A 21,107-nucleotide genomic window follows, 5' to 3' on the forward strand; every position below is an offset into this window, starting at 1 on the left:
GTTTTCTGTTTTTACTTTTTTCTTTAAACCTTCCAGGTCGGCATATTTTAACTTTTTTCTAACTTTTCATTATGAAAAATTTTAACATATAAAAAAATTGAAAATCATACAATGACCACAATATACACAAAGACTAGATGGAGGTACTAATGACTTGCCATGTCTACAGATAAGTGTTCCACTGGAGAGCTGTACACACACACACACACACACACACACACACACACACAATTTGTATTTTGCCGAACCCTCTAAAATCATGCTGCAGAAGCCAGTCTCTTTAAGGATCCTTGAGGAAGATGCTTTACCACACATCTCCTAAAAACAAGGCTGTGACATAAGTGCTCTTTTCTCCTCTGGTGCTAGGCAGGCATGCACCGCTGAGCTCTGCCCCCAGCCCTTGCAATATCCTAGGGCAGAGTGCTCAGATCTCTCCAGCTATTTAAGCCAGGAACCATTTGAAGTTCTGTCATTGTATTCAGCTGTTAAGTCTGTTTACTCTCAAATGGAAAGTCTTCACACACTTTTGAGAAAGACAGTAACCATCTAAAAACCAGCTTTATGGGGTTGTCTTAGGCCTAACGTGCTGTGCATGAAGCAAATGCATGTTTGACCTAGTTTGGTTGGTGTCCACCCATGTCACCGTCCCCAAGGCTCCAGACCCCTCACAGATCCCTCAACTGGTATCTGTTCCACCTCTGAGGTCCCGCTCTGAATAATCCCTGATCTGCTTCGTCCAGTCACTTGCCCAGCTGTTGCTGGGATGTTTTACTGCATTTTGGAGTTCCTTATATATTCTGAATTCAAGTCCTTTGTTAGGTAAATATGATTTGTAAAAATGTCTTTTCACTCTCTTTAACTATCTTGGAGAGATGCTTATTGTTAGTCCAGTTTATCAATTTTTTTCTTTATGGATCATACATTTAGTGTTGTACTGAGGAATCTTGACCAACCCCAAATTATGAACATTTTATCTTATTTTAAAAATTAATTTTGGAGGTGTGGGTGATCAAACCCAAAGCTTTGTGCGTGCTAGGCAAACACTGCCCTGTGTTTTCTGCTAAAAGTTTAATGGCTTAACATTTTATACTTACTGATCTATTTGAATTCTTTTTAGGGTGCTTCAAACAATTTATTGAACTGAAATATCATATAGTAACTTCCATTTATTTTGATACATATTGCCCCCAAGGTGATTTAGAGGATTTTCAAGCCAATATAAATATTTCATAACTGTGTGGCCATTTGGGTGCACATCTGCGTGATACCTCACATCTTTCAGCAGGAGAAACCCTGAACAGTAAAGACCTGACACCATGAACTGGGCATAATGGGAATGTGCGCCAGATACTGTTTCTCTGAGGTAAAGGCCCCACACACCTGTTCAATTAAGAAAACCATCCTTACAACACAGGATGTTTATTTTTAAGTCGGGCTTAGGGCACTCAGCCACTAATTAGGAGCTGCAGGGCAGAGCTGCATCCCCAGCTCACGCCATGAACCCTTAGGGAACAGGTTCCAGCCACTTGGGCTCCTTCCCACTGTTTCTCACGGCTGCACTTCCCTGGGCGGGGTGGGCTGGCGCTTAGCCGAGCCGGGTCCCTTGTCGTTGGCTTCCATCTTTTCTGATCATTTTCCTTGACGTTGCAGGAAGCTATCTCGACTCTGAGTGATTAATATTTGCTCAATACGCCCATTAATCCTCTCGGCCAGTATCTTGCCCCTCACGTGCTTGTTTACAACAGTGCCATCAGCGTGCTGGTAACACTGTAGACTCTTCCGGTCTTGCCGTGGTAACATTGGTGTGGCATTCCTTTTTGGACAGTATCCCCCTTTCTGTAGAGTCGCGTGTATGTGGCCAAGGCCTAGAGAACACATACCGGGTTCCCTCCTCTTTCCCTTTGTGTTTATCATCTTGGCAGATTATTGGAAGACGGTGGTTTGAATGAATAAAGTGGTATGAGTTTTTTATATGGCAGGAAGTATGAACTGAAAAAGTTTTTCACATATGAATATTCAGTTCCTCACACCATTTGTTGGAAAATTTATCTGTTTTCTACTGAATTACTTTTGCACTTTTCTCAAGAATTAGTTCACCCTAGGGCCAGGGATTTAGCTTAGGGGTTCCACTGCCTGCTTTGCAAGCACAAGTTCCCAAGTTTGATTCCCAGTACTAAAAAAAAAAAATTAGTTCACTCTAGAGGCTTGGGTGAAGCTCAGTGGTGACTGCTTCCTTAGCAAGTTCAAGGCCTTAGGTTTGATCCCCAGTGCCACACACGTGGGCATACACACACACGTACACTCAGTTGACTAAAGAATCCAAGAAGACAAGTCACAAGACATAGATTGGGTGAAAATTTCTGTGAAACATATATCAGATTAAGGACTGTTATCCAAAACATACAAAGAAGTCTTAAAATTCAATACTTGATTTAAAAATGGAAGCCGGGCATGGTGACGCATGCCTGTAATCCCAGTACTTGGGAGGCTGAGGCAGGAGGATTGCTGTGAATTTGAGATGGGCTATATAGTGAGTTCCAGGTCAGTCTCAACTATATAGTGAGATCCTGTCTCAAAAAACAAAAAGGAAATATCTGGACTCTTCACTAGAGAAGATACAGATGGCAAGTAAGCACATGAAAAACTATATCATATAAGAATTTTGCAATTTAAGACAAAGAGATACCACTACAAAATTATTGGAATGGCAAAAATCCAAACTGGACAATGTCATAGCATGTAGAGGTTGTGTCAGGTTTGCCATAAAAATTTCATATTTTTGATATTGTTGGGAGGTTGTGGACCAGCAGGAACTTATTTATTGCTGATGAGAATGCAAAACATGCAGTTTCTTTCTTTTTTCGTATTCCATTGCTGGGGTTCAAACTCGGGACCTTGCACTCGCAAGGCAGGCATGGCAGCACTCACCTGAATCCCCAGCCCCTTCTTCCTTCCTCCCTCCTCCTCTTCTCCTTAGGTTTATTGGTACATTTTAGGCATACAGTACGGTTACGTCAGTCACAGGGAACTTGTACCCTTACATGGTGTATTTTGGTTCTTATTTTTTCCCATTCCCCTTCTGTCTGTTCAACCCCTCCACCTGTCCCTATTTTTAGTTTGTTTTGTTTTTTTGTTTGTTTTTTGGTACCAGGGATCAAACTTCGGACCTTGTGCTTGCAAGGCGGGCTGAGGATCCACTGAGCTAAATCCCCGGCCCCACCCCTCCCTATTTACAGAGACTTTGTTTGCATTTTTTCCTTTTCTCATATTTTCCTCTCCCTTCTTTCCTTTCCTCCACCCCTCCCACTTCCCCTACCCATTTAGACCTTTTCTTCCTATTTCACATTATCAGTTATACATTTTGATCCTTATTAACACTTAGTTTCTCACACCAGAGAAGCTGTTTGGTATTACATATGTGTGTCCTATTTATTTCACTTAACAGTATGGCTTCAAATGCATCCATTTAGCTATAAATGTCTCTAGGTTTTTGTTCTTTGTGGCTGAATAGTACTCCATTTTATTTTTTTAAAAACCCCACATTGCCGGGTGTGGTGGCGCACGCCTATAATCCCAGCATTTGGGAGGCTGAGGCAGGAGGATTGCTGTGGGTTCGAGACCAGCCTGAACTACATAGTGAGTTCCTGGTCAGTCTCAACTACATAGTGAGACCCTGCCTCAAAAAACCAAAAAAAAAAAAAAACCAAAAAAAAACCCCACATCTTCTTCATCCAGTCTCCAGTTGATGGGCAACTGGGTTGTTTCCAAGTTTTAGCTATTACAAATTGTGCTGCTATAAACATGGGTGTGCTATATCACTGTGGTATGATTCTTTGAATTCTTTTGGGAAGATACCCAGCAGCGGAATAGCTGGGTCAAATGGGACTTCTAATCCTAGTTGTTTGAGGTATCTCCATATTGATTTCCATAGTGGTTGCACCAGTCTGCACTCCCACCAACAATGGAGAAGGGTTCCTTTCCTCCCGCAATCCCACCAGCATTTGTTATTGGTTGATTTTTTGACAGCAACCATTCTTTCTGGGGTGAGGTGGAGTCTCAGTGTTGCTTTCATCTGCATCTCTTGAATGACCAGTAATGTTGAACATTTTTTTCATATATTTATTTGCTGCTTTTACCTCTTTGAGAAATGGCTGTTCATTTCAGATGCCCAATTTTGAATTGGGTCTTTATATATTTTTTAGTTCTTTATATATTCTAGATAGTAGTCCTTTGTTTGAGGAACAGCTGATGAATTTTTCCCCCACATTGTAGCTCTGCTGTTGGCTTCTCTTGTAGTGCTGATGCTTCTTACTTATTTATATTTATTTATTTATTTATTTTTATTTTGGGGGTGGTTCTTGAGACAGGGTCTCACTATGTAGTTGAGACTGACCTGGAACTCACTATGTAGCCCAGGCTGGTCTCAAGCCTACAGCGATCCTCCATGCAGAAACTTTTTAGTAAGATGAGATCCCAGTTGTTGATTCTTTGTGCTAGTTCCCGTTTCACTAAGTTTTTGTTCATCAAGAGTTTTCCTATGCCAATGTCATTAAGAATTCTACCTAACTTATCTTCCAGCAAGTTTAGTGTTTCTGTTTTAATATTTACGTCTTTAATCCACTTTTAGTTTAGTGCATGGTGAAAGATACGGGTCTAATTTTACTCTTTGGCAGATTGAAATCCAATTTTTCCAACAGCATTTATTAAAGAGACCATCTTTCTTCCAGTGAGGATGGTTGGCTCCTTTGTCAAAGATGAAGTGGCTGAGTATGTCTGGAGTTGTTTTTGCATCTTCTAATCTATTCCACTGATCCGTGGGTCTGTTTCTTTGCCAGAACCATGCTATTTTATCACAGTGGCTTTCTAGTATATAGTTTTAAGTCATGTCTCTGTTGCCTAGAATTGCTTTTGCTATTCTAGGTCTTTTCTGGTTCCAAATGAAATTTGGATTTTCTTCAGTTCTGCGAAATATAGTGTTGGGATTTCAATTGGGATTACATTGAATCTATATGGCAGTTTTGGAAGTATGGCCATTTTCACTATGTTTGTTCTTTCTACCCAGGAACAAGGGATGTCTTTCCATTTTCTTATATCACCTTTGATCTTTTTCAAAGTGCTGTAGTTTTCAATGTAGAGGTCTTTCACTTCCTTTATTAGACTGATTCCTACATATTTCATTTTTTGGGATGCTACTGTGAAAGGAATTGTTTCCCTAATTTCTCTCAGTGAGTCTGTTATTTGTGTACAAGAAGGCTATTGATTTTTGAGAGTTGGCCTTGTATCCAGATAAGTCTACTGAATCTGTCAATTAAGTCTAGTAGTTTTTTGGCCGAGTTCTTTGGGTCTTCTATGTAGAGAATCATGGCATCAGCAAATAATGAGTTTAACTTCTTCCTTTCCTATCTTTATTCATTTTATTTCTTTCTCTTGTCTAATTTCTGTGGATAATGTTTCTACAACTGTATTGTACAGGAGTGGTGTTAGTGGACATCCTTGTCTTGTTCCTGATTTTAGTGTGAAAGGATTTCAGTTTTTGACCATTTAATATGATGTTGGCTGTTGGTTTTTCATAGATAGTCTTTATCAGGTTGAGATAAAGACCATCTATTCCAGTTTGCTGTAGGTTTTTTTTTAAAATCATGAATGGGTGTTGGATTTTGTCAAATGCTTTTTCTGCATCTATTGAGATGATCATATGGTTTTTGTCCTTGGCTCTGTTAATATAGTGTATTATATTTATTGATTTACATATGTTGAATCATCCTTGCATCCCTGAGATAAATCTGACTCGGTCAGGGTGTATGATCTTTATGACCCTCTATATTTTGTTTGCCAGTATCTTATTGAGGATTTTTATATTTATGTTAATTAGGGAGATTGGCCTGTAGTTCTCTTTTTTGGTTGGGTCTTTCTCTGCTTTTGGAATCAAAAGTAACACTTGCTTCCAGGAATGAATTTGGAAGTATTGCTTCCCTTTCAGTTTCATTGAAGAGTTTAAAGAGTAGTGGCAATAGTTCTTCTCTAAATGTCTTGTAGAATTCAGCAGTGAAGTCATCAGGACCTGGGCTTTTCTTTGTTGGCAGATTTTTAATTATGTTTTTAATTTCACTGATTGTAATTGGTATGTTTAGAATTTTTATATCATCTTTGTTCTACTTTGGTAATTCATATGTATCTAGAAATCTATCCACTTCTACTTTATTAGAGCACAGGTTCTCGATGTAGGTATTGGTGATCCTCTGGATTTCTGCTGGATCTGTTGTGATTTCACCTTTTTTATTCCTAATTGCATGAATTTGAGCCTTTTCTTTCCTTTTTTTTTGGGGGGGGTAAGGTTGGCTAAGGGTTTATCAATTTTATTTATTCTTTCAAAAAACCGAACTCTTCTATTGGTTGATTTTTTTTCTTTTGGTACTGGGGATCGAACTCCAGACCTTGTGCTTGTGAGGCAGGCAGCAGCACCACTGAGCTAAACCCCAAATTCCTTGATTTGTTGATTTTTTTGTATTGTTCTTAGTCTCCATTGAATTGATTTCTGCTCTGATTTTTATAATATCCCCCCTTGTACGCACAAGCTTTGGGTTTGTCTTGCTCTTCTTTTTCTAGGAGCTTGAGGTTCAGCATTAGGTTATTTGCACTCACTGTTTTCCTAGTATGGGCATTCACTGCAATGAATTTCCCTTGAAAAGCTGCTTTCACTGTGTCCCATTGATTCCTGTATGTTGTACTGGCATTGTCATTTAATTGTAGAAACTGTCTAATTTCTTCTTTAATTTCCCCTGTGACCCATTGGTTGGTTGTTTTTTTTTTGGTACCGGGGATCGAACTTGGGTCCTTGTGCTTGCGAGGCAGGCCACCGAACCGCTGAGCTAAATCCCCGGTCCCAACCCATTGGTTGTTAAGGAGAGTGTTATTCAATTTCCATGTGTTTGTGGAGTTCTTTCAGTTTCTTATGCTATTGACCTCCAGTTTAATTACACTATACAGGGGATAACTTCAGTTCCTTTGCATTTGCTTAAACATGTTCTGTGAACTAGCATGCGGTCTATTTTGGAGAATGACCTGTGGGCAGCTGAAAAGAATGTATATTCTGATTTTGTGGGGTGGAACACTCCATAGACATCTATTAATTTTATTTTTTTTAATTTTTCATTTTTTTCAGTACTGGGGATCGAACTCAGGACCTTGCACTTGTGAAGCAGGTGGCAGAACCACTGAGCTAAATCCCTAGCCCATAGACATCTATTAAGTCTATTGTTCAAAAGCTTGGTTCAGTTCTAGTATTTTGTTGTTGACTTTTTGTCTAGATGATCTATTTGTGACAGTGGGGTATTGAGGTCCCCCACTACAATTATATTTGTACTTACTTGGTTTTTTACATCCATTAATATTTGTTTTGTATAGTTAGGGACATTAGTATGTGGTGCATATATATTTATAATTGTCATCTCTTCTTGGATTGTTACAAGGATACAGTAAATTTCTTTGTCTCTCTTAGTTTTCATTTGCAATCTACTTTCTCTGCAAATAAGATAGCTACCCCTGGTTTTTGTTTTGTTTTGTTTTGTTTTTTGAGACAGGGTCTCACTGTGTAGTTGAGACTGACCTGGAACTCACTATGTAGCCCAGGCTGGTCTTGAACTCACAGCGATTCTCCTGCCTCAGCCTCCTGAGTGCTGGGATTACAGGCGTGTACCACCATGCCTGGCTACCCCTGCTTTTTTCCGGGCTCCTGTTGCAGGAGAACTGTTTTCCATCCTTTTACTTTCAGTGCGTGAACATCTTTTTGAATTAAGTGTGTTTCTTATATACAGCATATTGTTGGAATTTTGTTTTTGTTTTGTTTTGTTTTTTTGTGTTTTTTTTTTTGTTACTGGAGATCAAACTCCAGACCTTGTGCTTGAGGCAGGCGGTGGCACCACTGAGCTAAATCTCCAGCCCTGGATTTTGCTTTCTTAATCCATTCTGCCAGTCTGTTTCTTTTGATTGGTTAATTGAGATCATTAACATTGATGGTTATAATTGATACATATTGATTTATCCTTGTCATGTTATTTTCCTGTTGTTGGCTCTTTTATTTTTTTCCCCTCTCCCTTTCTTGCCTTGCCTGATGGTTTTGCTCTGTTGGGCCTCATGGAGTTGTAAACTTCATTGTCTTTTTCTAGGATATTGTTTGGAATAAAACGTGAAGTTTCTTAGAAAACTAAACATGATTGCACTCCTTGGTATTTACCCCCAAACCCTAGAAACTCAGGTCCCCACAAAGATAGTACACAGACATTAAGAGCAGCCTCATTCAGTGTCACCAACAATGTGAAGCAACCAGGATGTCCCTCCACAGGTGATGGGCAAATAAACTGGTCCAGGAAAATGAGTGATCAGGCCAAGAAAAGACATGCAGAAAACTGAAATGCAAAGTGAAAGGAGCCAATCTGAAACAGCTGCAGTGTGCAGTCAGATTCCAAACCCACAGAGTAAACACAGCCGGTGGTGGTGGGTTGAGGGGGCACAGAACTTTTGGGGTGAAGAACCATTCTGTGTGATCCTGCAGTGGTGGATGCAGGTCGTTAGCACTGGTGAAGATAGATCTGTGGGCTGTTTGGCCCCGAGAGTGACTTCTCACCTAAACTGTGGGCTGTGGGTGACACGAAGTATCCCTGTGGGTTGGTCAGGGCATCAGGCGCTCCAACTTGGAGATGACAGCAGAGGGGGACAGAGGTGACTCTGCGCTCTCTGTTAACTTTGCTAGAAAACCAAACCTGTTGTAAAACCGTTCTTTTTTTTTTTAAAACTAGGCTACTTAAAAAAGAGAGATGAGGGAAACTGCATGAAGGGATTATTCTATATTTCAGTGATGGTGAACTTTTTAGAGCTTTCAGTGATAAACAGAGATAGGTAGATTTTTAAAGAAGTCAGTTGATTATATATGGGATGATGGGTTTCTGGATTCTCTTTCTGTGGAATGTTTTTCTGTGCTCATACCAATATCATGCCATGTTGATTACCATTACTTGTAAGTCTGAAAGTCAGGGAGCGAGGTCAATGTTACTCTTCCTTTTCCAAATTGAAGTGGCTTTCCTATATCCTTTCCATTCCCATGATTTTTAAGATCAGCTGTTCCGTCAGCTGATGTGGCACTCACTGATACAGGCCAGTTCAGAAGAATCAGGATATTAACAATACTGATCCCCCAAATGCGTGAGCATGGCCTTTCTCTTCATTTGAGTCTCTTGAAATTTCCTCAGAAATTTTCATGGTTTTGTCTATATGCATATCATGTATCAGATTTACTATAAATATTTCCTATTTTTGATATTGCTATAATTTTTTTTTTTTTTTTTTAAGACAGGGTCAGTCTCCTTACATAGCCCAGGCTGGCCTAAAACTTGTAATCTTCCTGCCTCACCCTGCTGAGGTCTGGGATTACAGGGATGCGCTGCCACACCTAGTTGTAAATGGTATTTTATTTTTTATTTTTGGTACTGGAGATCAAACTTTGGACCTTGCACTTGCAAGGCAGACAGCAGTATCACTGAGCTAAATCCCTGGCCTTATAAATGGTATTTTAAAAAACATACCAAATAAGTTTATTTATCTTTGTGATATTTTAAAACATACTAACTGCCCCCCAATTCTTTTATTTTTTGTTTTTGGAGACAGGTCTTGCTATGTAGTCCAGACTGGCCTTGAACTCATGGTGATCCTCAGCCTCCCAAGTGCTGGGTTTACAGGTGTGTGCCACCATGCCTGACTAAACATACCTATTTTTGATTCTTGATCGCTTGTATATAGAAACATAATAGAGTTCTGTAGCTTGATCTCAAATCCTGAAGCCTTAGTCATTTTTACTGATACACTGCTAAACTCACTTATTAGTTCTAATAACTTTGTCAATTTCCTACATAAATGGTCTTGTCATGTGTGAAGACAGCTTTATGCCTCCCTCTCTATTCTTTCTTTCTCTCTGAGTTTGTCTACTGTGTGGCCCTCATGTAAGAAGAGTCAGGAAATATTTACCATTTCCCCTTTTGTGACAGGTTTACTTCACACCACCAAGGTTAGCAGATTTGGGTCCCCTCCTCAAGGCTAGATGACCTTCTATTATGGACAGACCTCATTTGGTCACCAGTTCCTCTGCCCCTGGCTCTGAACATGGTGTAGTCATCTCCAAGACCCTGATTTCAACTGTTTCTGTCTATACCCGTTATATGGAGATTGTTTTAACTTTTTGAGGTACTATATGGTTTTCCAGCCACTGTGCTGTTTGAAGTTGCCACCAACAGTGCACATGTGTGAAGCTGTTGTTCAGGGTTGTTTAGTGAGTGCCTGTCTGATGGGTGTGAGGCACTGCCCTTGTATGGCTTGACTTGCATTTCCCTAATGACTGGAGACACTGCGCACCCTTCACGTGCTTGCTGGCCATCTGCAAAGAGGAGTCTTCGAAGCAATGTCTTCTTGAGTCTTGGCCAGTTTTGAATCGGGTTCTGTGGTAGATGTTACTGAATTTCAGGCTATCAATCCCTGATCAGGTGTTATTCTCCTACTCAGTGGGCTGCTTTTTTACTCTGTGGAGAGTGTCTTTTGGTGCAGAGTTTTAAAAAATGTTTTCATCAAGTCCAATTTGTTCTTTGGCTGCCTGTGCAACAGCCAAGAAATTATTGCCAAATTTAATGTCACGATGCTTTTGCCCTGTGTTTTAAGTTTTGTAGTTTGAGAGCGCACAATCAGGTCATGGATCCACTAGTATGTGTGTGAGGCTGGGGACTGAATCTAGGGCATCACACATGCTAGGCCAGTGCTTTACCACTGAGCGGCATCCCAGGCCCGCCTGCCTCTCTTCTCTTTCTTCCTCCGCCCCCTCCTTCCCTCCCTATCCTTTCCTTTCTTTTTCTTTCTTCTATTTTGAGACAGGGTCTTGCTAAGCTGCTGGCCTTCAGTTTGTGACCTTCCTGCCGTAGCCTCCCGGGTAGCTGGAAATACAGGCATAATACACACCCAACCTATGGGTCTATTTTGAAATAATCTTTGCATAGATATAAGTAAAGATCTAACTTCCTCCTTCTCCTCATGGAGAACCAGTTTGCCCAGCACCATTTAGGAAAAGACTGTCTTTCCCAATGGTTCTGGCACCCTTGCCAAAAATCATCTGACCCAGGTAGTTAAGGGTTTATCTGTGGGCTCTGTTCGATTCCATTGATCTATATGTGTCTTGATAACTACGCCACAACTTTGATTACTGTGGGCTTTGTGTTAAGGTTTGAAATCAGAAAGTATGACGCCTCCAGCTCTTTTGGCAATTTGGAGTCTCTTGAGGTTTTATATAAATTTAGTGATCTATCTCTGTAAAAAAATTGTTGGGATTTTGGGAAGAATTGCATCAGACGTGTAGGTCACTTTGGGCTACTGGCATCTTAACCATATTAGACCTTCCAATCCATGAACGCAGGATGTCTTTCCATTTCCATTTTCTTTCAGAAATGTCTTTTTCACTGTACATGTATGTCTCTTACCTTAATTGCTAAGTACTTTATTCTTTGTAATGCTATTGTTAAGAACTGTTTTGTTTTATATTGTTCATTGTTAATGTACAGAGTGCAACTGGTTTTTCATTGACTTTGTATCCTACTTAGCTGAATTCATTTATTAGTTGTGTGTATGTGAAATATTAAGGGTTTTCTACATGTAAGCATGTGATCTGTGAAGAGAGACAACTTTCCTTCCTCTTTTTCAATCTGGATGCCTTTCTGGCCAAGTTGCTCTAGCAAGGACTTTCAGTCCCTGTGTTGAAGTGGCAGCAGTATGCATCTTTGCCTTCTTCCTAATCTTACAAGCAAAATAGTTTCTTTTACCACTGACAGTGATGTTTGCTGTAGATGGTGCACACGTGTAATCATGCCACCCTGGGAGGCTGCGGCAGGAGTACGGCAAGTTCAGCCCAGCCTGGGTCACTGAGCGAGACCCTATCACTGTCACTTTCCAGGAATATTTTCACTGGGTATGGAAGTCTAGACTGGCACTTCCAAGGTGCTCCCCCATGGTTCCAACCAACACTTCCTGTTAACTATGTGGCTGCCTGTTGCATCAAGAGCAATCCTTTTGTCCACTTCCAGTTTGGTATTCAGTCCACCTATTGAACTCTTCACTTGCCATTGTAGTTTTTAGTTTAAAGATGTTCTCACTTATCACTTCTCCCTCTTTTCATAAATACCAGTGGTCTCTGATTTACCATGGTCCAGTTATGCTTTCAAGTTTATGATGGGGCACAGGTGATACCCATTTAAATTTTGTATTTATTTTTCAGTATTAGGGATTGAACCAGGGATACCCCAAAACTGAGTGACATCTCCAGCCTTTTTATTTTTTGAGATCGAGTTCCCCTAAGCTGGTTTAGTGGGAATTGAAGTTGTGACCCTCCTGGGTCAGCCTCCTTCAATGGTAGGATTACAGGTGTGTCATGGCACCTGGCTCAGATTTTTTAACTGCTCTTGGAGTGCCAGGTAGTGCAGGAGCCAGGGAAACAACACTGGTCCATGGCAGGAAGTACATTTCCAACTTGTAGTCTCTACACACATACACCATGGGCATGTAGAGCAGGGATGCCATGTGTGGGTCACCTCTTGGCAAGTGGTCCCGTGGGTCTGATAATGTAAGTTCTTACTGAGGGTCATGCTATGTGTTAAGGCTCCAGCAGCTTTGTCAGTCACCCTGCTGCAGTGGAAGCTGGGTGTTTTGGCAGCTGCCTGAGCTCTGTCCCTGGCACTGGTGGCCTGTCTCCCAGCTTGTGTGGCCCCCAGGACATCGGGCTGTGACAGCTTCACGGTCACTGGGTCTCTGTGCTCAGTGCCTCTCACCAGCTCTGGCTGCCTTATGCTCAGCCTCACAGATAGGACCCGCAGACGTCCTGACAGGAAAGCAAGTCCTGAGCATAGGAATAGCCTTTTTCTAGGGCTCCTTCTCCTGAATATTTCCTCAAACCAGGCTGTCTTGACTGCTCTCTTACACCTTCAGAAAATTCTTCAAAAAGATGTTGTGGGCTTAGGTTGCAGCTCAGTGGTAGAGCACCCACCTAGCATGTGAGAAGCCCTGGGTTTGATTCCCAGAATTGCAGAAAAAAAGAAGAAAATAAATAAAGAGAAAAAGAAAAGGACTTACATGGCTTTGATAATTCCTGAGGGAGGGCTGGCCTGATCCCTGCTACTCCCTCACAGTTAAAGACAAGGAAAGGGAGTTCTAGCTTCAGATAAGATTGTTTTATTATTAGACAACGGGTAGTTTCATTCACAAAGCAGGATGCTTCTGAAGCTTACACGTAGAGCTTTTTATTACCTGAGACATCTGAAAATCCAGGAACCTGTCCAAAAATATCACCTAAATGCAGAGAAACTGCGTGGATAGTCCCATGGGAGAACCTGTCCCTCGGGGCTGCTGGCCGCTTCCGTAATGCCTGAGGGTGCCAGGTTCAACAGGTATACAACTCTTGAGTGCAGTGTGCAGGGGAGGGTGCTCCCGTGCCCCGGGAGTGGGGTCACAATCCCTCTCAGACATGGATGTGGCACGAGGCACTTCAGCACACACTGGCAACAAGTGGCTCTGTGAGCAAGGACACTGAGCCACGCTGGAGCCACTGCTCCCCGTCCTTCCTCACAGTCGGGAGGCGGGGGCAAGGGGATAACCGCAGCAACGGGACATCCTGTCAGTGAAGTGGGCTGCCCTGTTTTAGAGAACTCATAAAACTCAGTTCCCTGACATTGTAAGGATGTTAAAATTCAAAACAATCCTCCCAGACATGGGCTGGTGAGCTGGCCATGGACACCGCTCCCTCCGTCCTATCCATGGCTCCCACTGATGTTCTGAGGATACCACCTTTGTAGCCATACTCCCTCTAACACAAGACCTGGAAGCCTCCGCCATCATCATCGTCACCACCACCATGGGTGGAAATGTGCTTTAAAGATCTGTCTCTGCTCCCCAGTGCCTGGCTGGAGTTGCACAAATGTGGTTTCTATGTGTTGGTTCCCAAAAAGGATGCCTGTTTTAGTGTACCCCAAAATAAAAAGCCAATATTCACCAGCACTAGAAAATTGCAAATAAAAAATTTAATTTCAGAAACTGAGTTCACCATTTATAAATACACTAAAGCATAGTCCACACAAATTTAGATTAAGTATAGGTACAATATTTTAACAAAAATGACAACTTTTCTAAAAGATCAATATTAAATTGATTTGAAATGAGAAAACCCTTTTTCAGATGTTAACACAAAAACTTTGAGGACATATTGATTGTTAAAAGAATCTGACAACTGATATTTCACTCTGATGTCACTGGGATTCTAAACACCCAAGTGATGGCTGGGTCTTCCCTAGCATAAAAAATCTAAATGCCTAAGGCTATTTTCACAACTGCAGTACGACCAGCACCTTCCCTGTTTCAAGAAGCCATCTCCTCTAAAAGGGATCTTAGCCGTAACTGCTCCAACTGGGGGGTCCGTGCACACGTGTGGGGGATGGCTTCAGAGCACAGCACTGCACAACCCGCACAGAGACTGGATCGGCAGGCTGTCTGCTGTGAATGTCTCGTTTTATGCACTGGCTAAATCATAAGCACAAGTTTACAAACTTGGATCCAATTTCGAGGAGCTCATGATACAGAGTTGGGGAACCTCTGAGTTAACTATGTAAAAACCTGAATACAAAACTCCGGAATGGAACGTTCTGGTGACCAGATGACCAACGTTCTCGATACCTCACCTCAGTTTCAGTTCTAATGCCCTGTCCCTGCTAAGAGTCAGCTTCCAGAATATTCTCTCTGCTCAACACTTACAGCCTACAGCTGAGAACTGCGGGTCAAGATGGCTTGGAATCCACCTCCTGTTCACACCTTTCCTTGGACAGCGACGAAAGCTGTTCTGTTGCAATCAAAGCAATGTTTAACTGAAATACAGTACCTGATCTGTGGTTCTTACACAACTGAATAAAAGACCTGCAGAATAAAACTGTTTATGTCTTCTTTCCATTCTAGTAAAACAAATGACTAAACCCTAACTTTTAAAAAGCTTTACAGTTATGAATTAAAACCTGATCATCCTATTTCATCATCAAAGAGAGGCTGTGGCCAGTGGACTTTTGCAAACGCACTGCAATACCTGGCTGCAGGAGGAGTAAGGCACACGTGGACGCGATGTGAGAGCTGGCGGGTGGCCCCAGAGGTCGGCCCGAGGTCCCACATGGTCCTGCTGGGCGGGTCACAGCCTGGTACAACGGCGCACTACGAGGAGCACCTCTGGTCTGCGGCTCCGTGGTGGGTTCAATACTGAAAGTATATCAAGGGCAGATTCACTTTCAAAAAGATGAGTTTTTCAAAATGCTCCATCATGAGCCTGGGCTGGCCAAAGCTGCTGTTCTCGGTGTGGGTGCTGAACAGCTTCTCAGAGGTGACGGTGCTTGGAGGACAGCCCAGAAACCGGACGGCCAGCGTGGACAGTGCGGGCCAGGATGAGCGCTTCAGGTTCCAGTAGGCAAGCGGGTCGCAGCTGTGCTCCAGCACCTCCTCTTCTAGATAGGCAAGCACTGTGTCCTCGGGCAGCTTCTCCCTGCTCCCTCTCCTCTTTACCTCGGCCACCAGCGACCACAGGTCCTCTCCACCGGAAGCTGCTGGCGAGGACCCTGAGTCACAGCCATGGGAGGCGGCTGCGTCTTCTGAGGTAGAATTCAGTATTTCTAGCTCCCTGATTAAGTCCTGCCTGTATTGCTCCGCCTCCTCCTCTGTGAACAGGGAGGTCTTGTAGCGAGGGTCCAGAAGCGTGGCGAAGACGTACCTGGGGTCGTGGAGCGTGGCGGACAGGCGGCTGGCCATGGCTTCCTTCAGTGACTTCAGCATGGTGTCGATGCCCATTGTCTCCCCGAACAGCATCTCCACCTTCCTGCTGAGGATGTGGATCATGGGGATGACCTGGCTCAGAGTGGACACATGGGTGCTCATCTCCCGGCTGGCGGTGTCAAAGGGCCTCAGTGCATGGCACACGGACTGCATAACCTCCCACTGGTCGCAGCTGATGAGCTCCCGGAAGTTGCACTCAATGGACATCTCGTTGATGGCTCTCTTCTGCTCCAGCAGCCGCTCGAGCATGTGGAAGGACGTGTTCCACCGGGACGGCACGTCCTGGATAAGTGGGTGCAGAGGCAGCTCATACTCCCTCTGCAGCTCCGCCAGCTTCTCCCTGGCCCTGGGAGACCGCTGCACGCGCTCGCACAGCTTTCGTGCCAGGCTCAGCAGGTTCTGCACCATCCTCTGGCTCTTGATGGCCTCGTTCACAATCAAGTTCACCGTGTGGCTGAAGCACTGCACGCTGGAGTGCTCGGCTTCACTTAGCGTCTTCCCAATGCTTGGGTTGTCCGTGACCGTGATGCCAATCTGGAGGCCAAGGGAGGTCACCCAGGCTTCCCACCAGCACTCCAGTTGCTTTTGGATGCTGTTACCACTGTAGTTGCAATCGACCTGCGACATGTCCAGGAGGGCTGAGCAGTGGTGGTCCTCGCAGTGTGGACGGACAGAGGATGCAAAGGTGACCCAGTGTGCTGTGAGAGTCAGGTACTCACGGGTCTGGTTACTCATCCAGATCCCGGAGGTGAAGTGGACCACCCCACTCTCTGCTTCCTTCAGCTGTGACATAATGATCTGCTTCACATTGTCGTACATACCTGGGATAGCTGTCCTGGAAAAGTAGGAAGGGGAAGGGAGGGAGTACTGAGGTTTCAAGTATTCGAGCAGCCTGTTGAAGCCAACATTGTCTACGAAAGAGTATGGCTGGAGGTCAAGTGCAATCATTTCAGCTATGAGACTTGTGATTTTTTTGGCAACTGGATGAGAGTCATAAAGCTTCTCACTAGGGTCATCGAAGGAGGAAGCTCCTGACAGCTCAGAGCTCAGCGGCCTGCGCCCAGCCGTGGAGCAGGGCAGCACAGGCTCCGGGGTATCAGTCTTGAGAACGTGGCAATGAAACCGCTGCAGGTGTCTCAGGAGACAGCTGGTGCCCAGGTTGGTGGGCTTCTTGCCTCGGCTGATGGTGCGACCACAGTGCAGGCACACCACTTTGGTGGAGTCTGCGGAGCAGATGGAAAAGTGGTTCCACAGCTTTGAGGTCTTCTTGCTGTGGACAGGAAACAGGACCTGGTGGTTTTTCCTGACCGTGGCTGGCAAGACACTTAGCGTGGAGGAGGAGGTCTCAGCAGAAGCCAGTGTGGCATACGGAGAGTTGGCCAGACTGGCACCCAGGAGATCCTTTTGCACGCCAACCACTTCGGGGTGGCGCCGGTACAGGTGCCGCATCAGACAGCTGGTGCCCACGTCCCCCTTCCTGCCCCGGCTGATGGCACAGCTGCAATAGCGGCACACGGCCTTGAGGCTATCTGTGGGGGCCAGAGAGAAGTGGTGCCAGACTTCTGACTTCAGTCTCCTCATTACCTTTTTATTCTGCTGAAAGATGGCCCCTGATTCAAGCCTCCTGGGACTCAGCCCGCCAGTGCGTGGCTTTTTGGGGGAGGACACAGCTGAGGCCTCAGTGATGTCATCAGAGGACGACAGCACGGATGCGTCTTCCTGGAGCACGTCCTCAGGATGGGCATGCAGCGGCAGGTCCTCGGCCAGCTGGTCCGGGGATGAGGCAGTGGACGGGCACTCACCCACGGGCTTTCCTGGAGAGGATGCCACAGAGCTGGGGTCGCCCTCAGGGGGCAGCAGGGCAGGCAGCAGTGTGGGTGGGGTGGGGTACAGGGGCGGGATGCCTGGGTTACCCCCGTTCTCCTGCAGCACGACGGCACGGTGCGCCCGCCACATGTGCCTGATGAGGCAGCTGGTGCCCAGGTCCTTGCCATTCTTGCCCCTGCTGAACTCGTTCATGCAGTGCACACACACAGCCTTGGAGCTGTCGAGGGGCGACAGGTAGAAGTGCTTCCACACGGCTGATCTCCTCCTAGAGCCAGCCGTGCTCCTGGGAAGCGGGAGGCTCCTCTCGGCCATGCTGTCTGCAGTGGCCTCGTCATAGTGCAGCGAAGGCAGGTGTGGGGAGGACCCGGCTAGGGCCTCTTCTCTGCCAAGCTTGTCTGTGACTCCTTCCGAGGGCACTGCAGACACACACTCTTCCTTTATCTGGTCAGGGGACGGGATCTTAGGCGCCATATCTGGGACAAGACTGACAGGGGACAGTGAGGCACCTAGGTCACCTGTGTCCTCGGGCTGTGGTGGGAGCAGCAGTGAGGGGGTGGGGAAGGTTCCCCCCGCCAGGCTCCCGTTCTCGGGCGCCAGCTTGGTGGGGTGTGCACGCCTCACGTGCCTCATCAGACAGCTGGTGCTCAGGTCCTTTTCATTCTTGCCCCTGCTGAACTCCTTGACGCAGTACCTGCAGATGGCTTTAGTGCTGTCTCGGGGGGAGATGAAGAAATGCTTCCAGGCTGGAGACTTCTTCCTGGAGCTCAGGTGGCGGCTGGAGAGGAGGCTCTGAGTCACAGCCTCCATGGCCACATTGTATCCTGGCTCGGGTGGCGGCTGGAGAGGAGGCTCTGAGTCACAGCCTCCATGGCCACATTGTACAGGGTGCTGCTGTACTGGGAGAACAGGGCCCCATACTCGTCCTCTCTCTCTGTGGGCAGGTACTTCTCGGGGGGCCGACAGGCGCAGCCTGCGTCTCCGACATCTGCCTGCTCATCCCCACTGTCCGTTGGCCTCATGTCCTCTTGCTCACTTTGGAAATCCATTCTTTCCAGACTGTGGCTAGGGATTTGATCATCGTCCTCCTCCTCTATTTTGAAATTTATCTTATCAGAAACAAAATCCTCGTCCCCTTTGGGACAAGTTTCCTGGTTATTTTCCATGACCAACCATAACTATCCTGCCTGCTTTGTCATGTTAACATTTCAGATGAGTGAGAAATTGGTCCAAATGCTCATTCGTGGCCCAAGTGCAGATCACCTTCATGTTTCACATCCGCTCCATCTTCTGGGACGTCTCTGTGGACATGGCCAATCGCAAACATCACTGACAGTGCGCAGAGCCAGCCCAAGTTGTCACAGGGCCCAAAGCACTGCGTCTTGGGAGCGCTGAGTTAGATGCGTCCCTCGAGGTATAGGCAGGAGGACTCGCAGCCAGACTTGCCTCTGGTCCTAAGGAAAGGACCCTCCCCACCTTGTCAGCACACACTCAGTCCTTCTGCATTTCCTGTAAAAGACGACAGCAAAGTAAGCACAGAGCCGACTCATGCATTTTAGGTCTACGGTGTCATGGACATGTCAGCCTGAATACAAACAGATGGAAAAGACGGCATGATGGAAAATGGAAACAAAACAACCAATTCTCTGGCAGTACATAGCCCATGCACATAATAAAAATACCCTATGGCTGCAGAGTAAGCCAAGACTAGATATGTATTCAAATTCAAACCGCCTTCTGGCAGAGGATCAAAGGAATATAGAGAAAGAGGTACCATGGTATTAACGTTATTTTCATCTGGAATTTGCACTGTTACTCTTCAGTCTGCCAGAGGTACTTGAAAGCTGAAGTTTATCAAACTGATTTGAAATCAGTTCATTCCATCTTGCTCTATAAGTAAAATGATCAATTCAGAGTAATCTGGACAGAAATACCAAGGCTAATGAAAGTGTACAGGGAAGGAGTGAAGCAGTTTTTTCTTTTTTGGTACTGGGGATCGAACTCAGATCCCTGCGCTTACAAGGCAGGCAGTGGAACCACTGAGCTAAATCCCCAGCCCTACGAGTGAATCAGTTTAATAAAAGAGTTTAAAAACACTGGCAGTTCAGGTACCAACCCCAGGAGTGCTCACTGTGGCAAATGAGCTTCATACACAACCTGGGCTGCTGGGAGCGTGGTCGGGCTGGGTCTCACCTGTGGGTGCTGGGTGGCGGGGTTGAGCCTGTGTTGCTGGAATGCAAGGTCATTCAGGCAGTCTGGGAGCTGTGTCATGACTCTCCCACCGGAAAACAGGCTTCAGCCACAGCCGCGTGGGCAGAGCAGAGGTGATATCCTTAGGGAGCCTGAGGAAAGGTCCTAGTCACCCCAGGAAGGGTCTCAGACTCAAAAACCTACCAGTTCCCCTGACAGGACAGGGTATGGCAGGGTACTTCCCAGGAGGAGAGGCTGCAGCCAAATACAGCTCCAAATAATGGTTGGGGTTAGCTCAGTGGTGCCTCCTGCCTCACGAGTGTAAGGTCCCAAATTCAACGTCCAGTACCCGCCCCCCAAAAGTGCATGCTTAGCATGCACAGGGCTCTGGGCTGAAATCCTAGCACCACAATTAGTTGAAAACTTAAATATCACTAAACACACATGGAAATAATCCACCCCAAGGGACAGATGGCAAAAGCAATAAGCAGCACTTCTACAATACCAAAGATTTGTTTGCTGGAGTCATCACATATTCAGTGTTAAATGATCACACAGATACAGGTACACACACACACACACACACACACACACACACACACACACACACTTTTTTTGTAAGGGGAATAGTGGGGATTGAACCCAGGGCATTTATACTGAGTTTTATCCCCATCCCATTTTTAACACTTTGAGACAGGGTCTTGCTAAATTAAATTGCCCAACCTGGGCTTGAACTTGGGATCTTCCTGCCTCAGCCTCAGAGTGCTAGGATCACAGACATGTGCCACCACACGTGGCTCATATGTAAAATATTTTAAAAATAATATATGGAAACCAGGCATGGAGGTACATGTCTGTAATCCCACTGTAATCCTGAGCAGGAGGACCACAAGTTCAAGGCCAACCTGGGCAATTTAGTGAGACCCTGTCCCCCAAAATAAAAAGGGCTGGGGACATAGCTCAGTGGTACAGTGCCCCTGGATTCAATCCCCAGTATAACACAGACACATGCATGCACACACACAATAAACAAGGAAAACTCTTAAGACCGTAAAGAGTGAAAGGCCAGATTTGGAAAAGAATCACATAATTAGGTTACTGTAGATAAATCTAAACCACAGTGCATTTCCTTTTTTTTTTTTGGTCCTGGGAATTGAACTCCAGTCCTTGCGCTTGCAAGGCAGGCAGCAGAACCAGAGCTAAATCCTTGGCCT

At 45.1% G+C, this 21,107-nt stretch overlaps 1 protein-coding gene across 1 annotated transcript; it reads right to left on the minus strand.

Annotated features, from left to right (window-relative positions):
- Window positions 1-14,117: 14,117 nt before the first annotated feature.
- Zbed4 (zinc finger BED-type containing 4) lies at window positions 14,118-19,739 on the minus strand. The gene is made up of 2 exons (XM_033766161.1): window positions 18,570-19,739; window positions 14,118-18,507 (listed from the first exon to the last, which is right to left on the minus strand). The coding sequence occupies exons 1-2, from the start codon at window positions 18,867-18,869 to the stop codon at window positions 15,307-15,309; spliced, it is 3,501 nt and encodes a 1,166-aa protein (XP_033622052.1). The 5' UTR covers window positions 18,870-19,739; the 3' UTR covers window positions 14,118-15,306.
- Window positions 19,740-21,107: the final 1,368 nt, after the last annotated feature.

Source organism: Fukomys damarensis, unplaced genomic scaffold, assembly GCF_012274545.1.
Source record: "Fukomys damarensis isolate Sample0158 unplaced genomic scaffold, DMR_v1.0_HiC HiC_scaffold_19, whole genome shotgun sequence".
NCBI classification, from domain to species: Eukaryota; Metazoa; Chordata; class Mammalia; order Rodentia; family Bathyergidae; genus Fukomys; species Fukomys damarensis.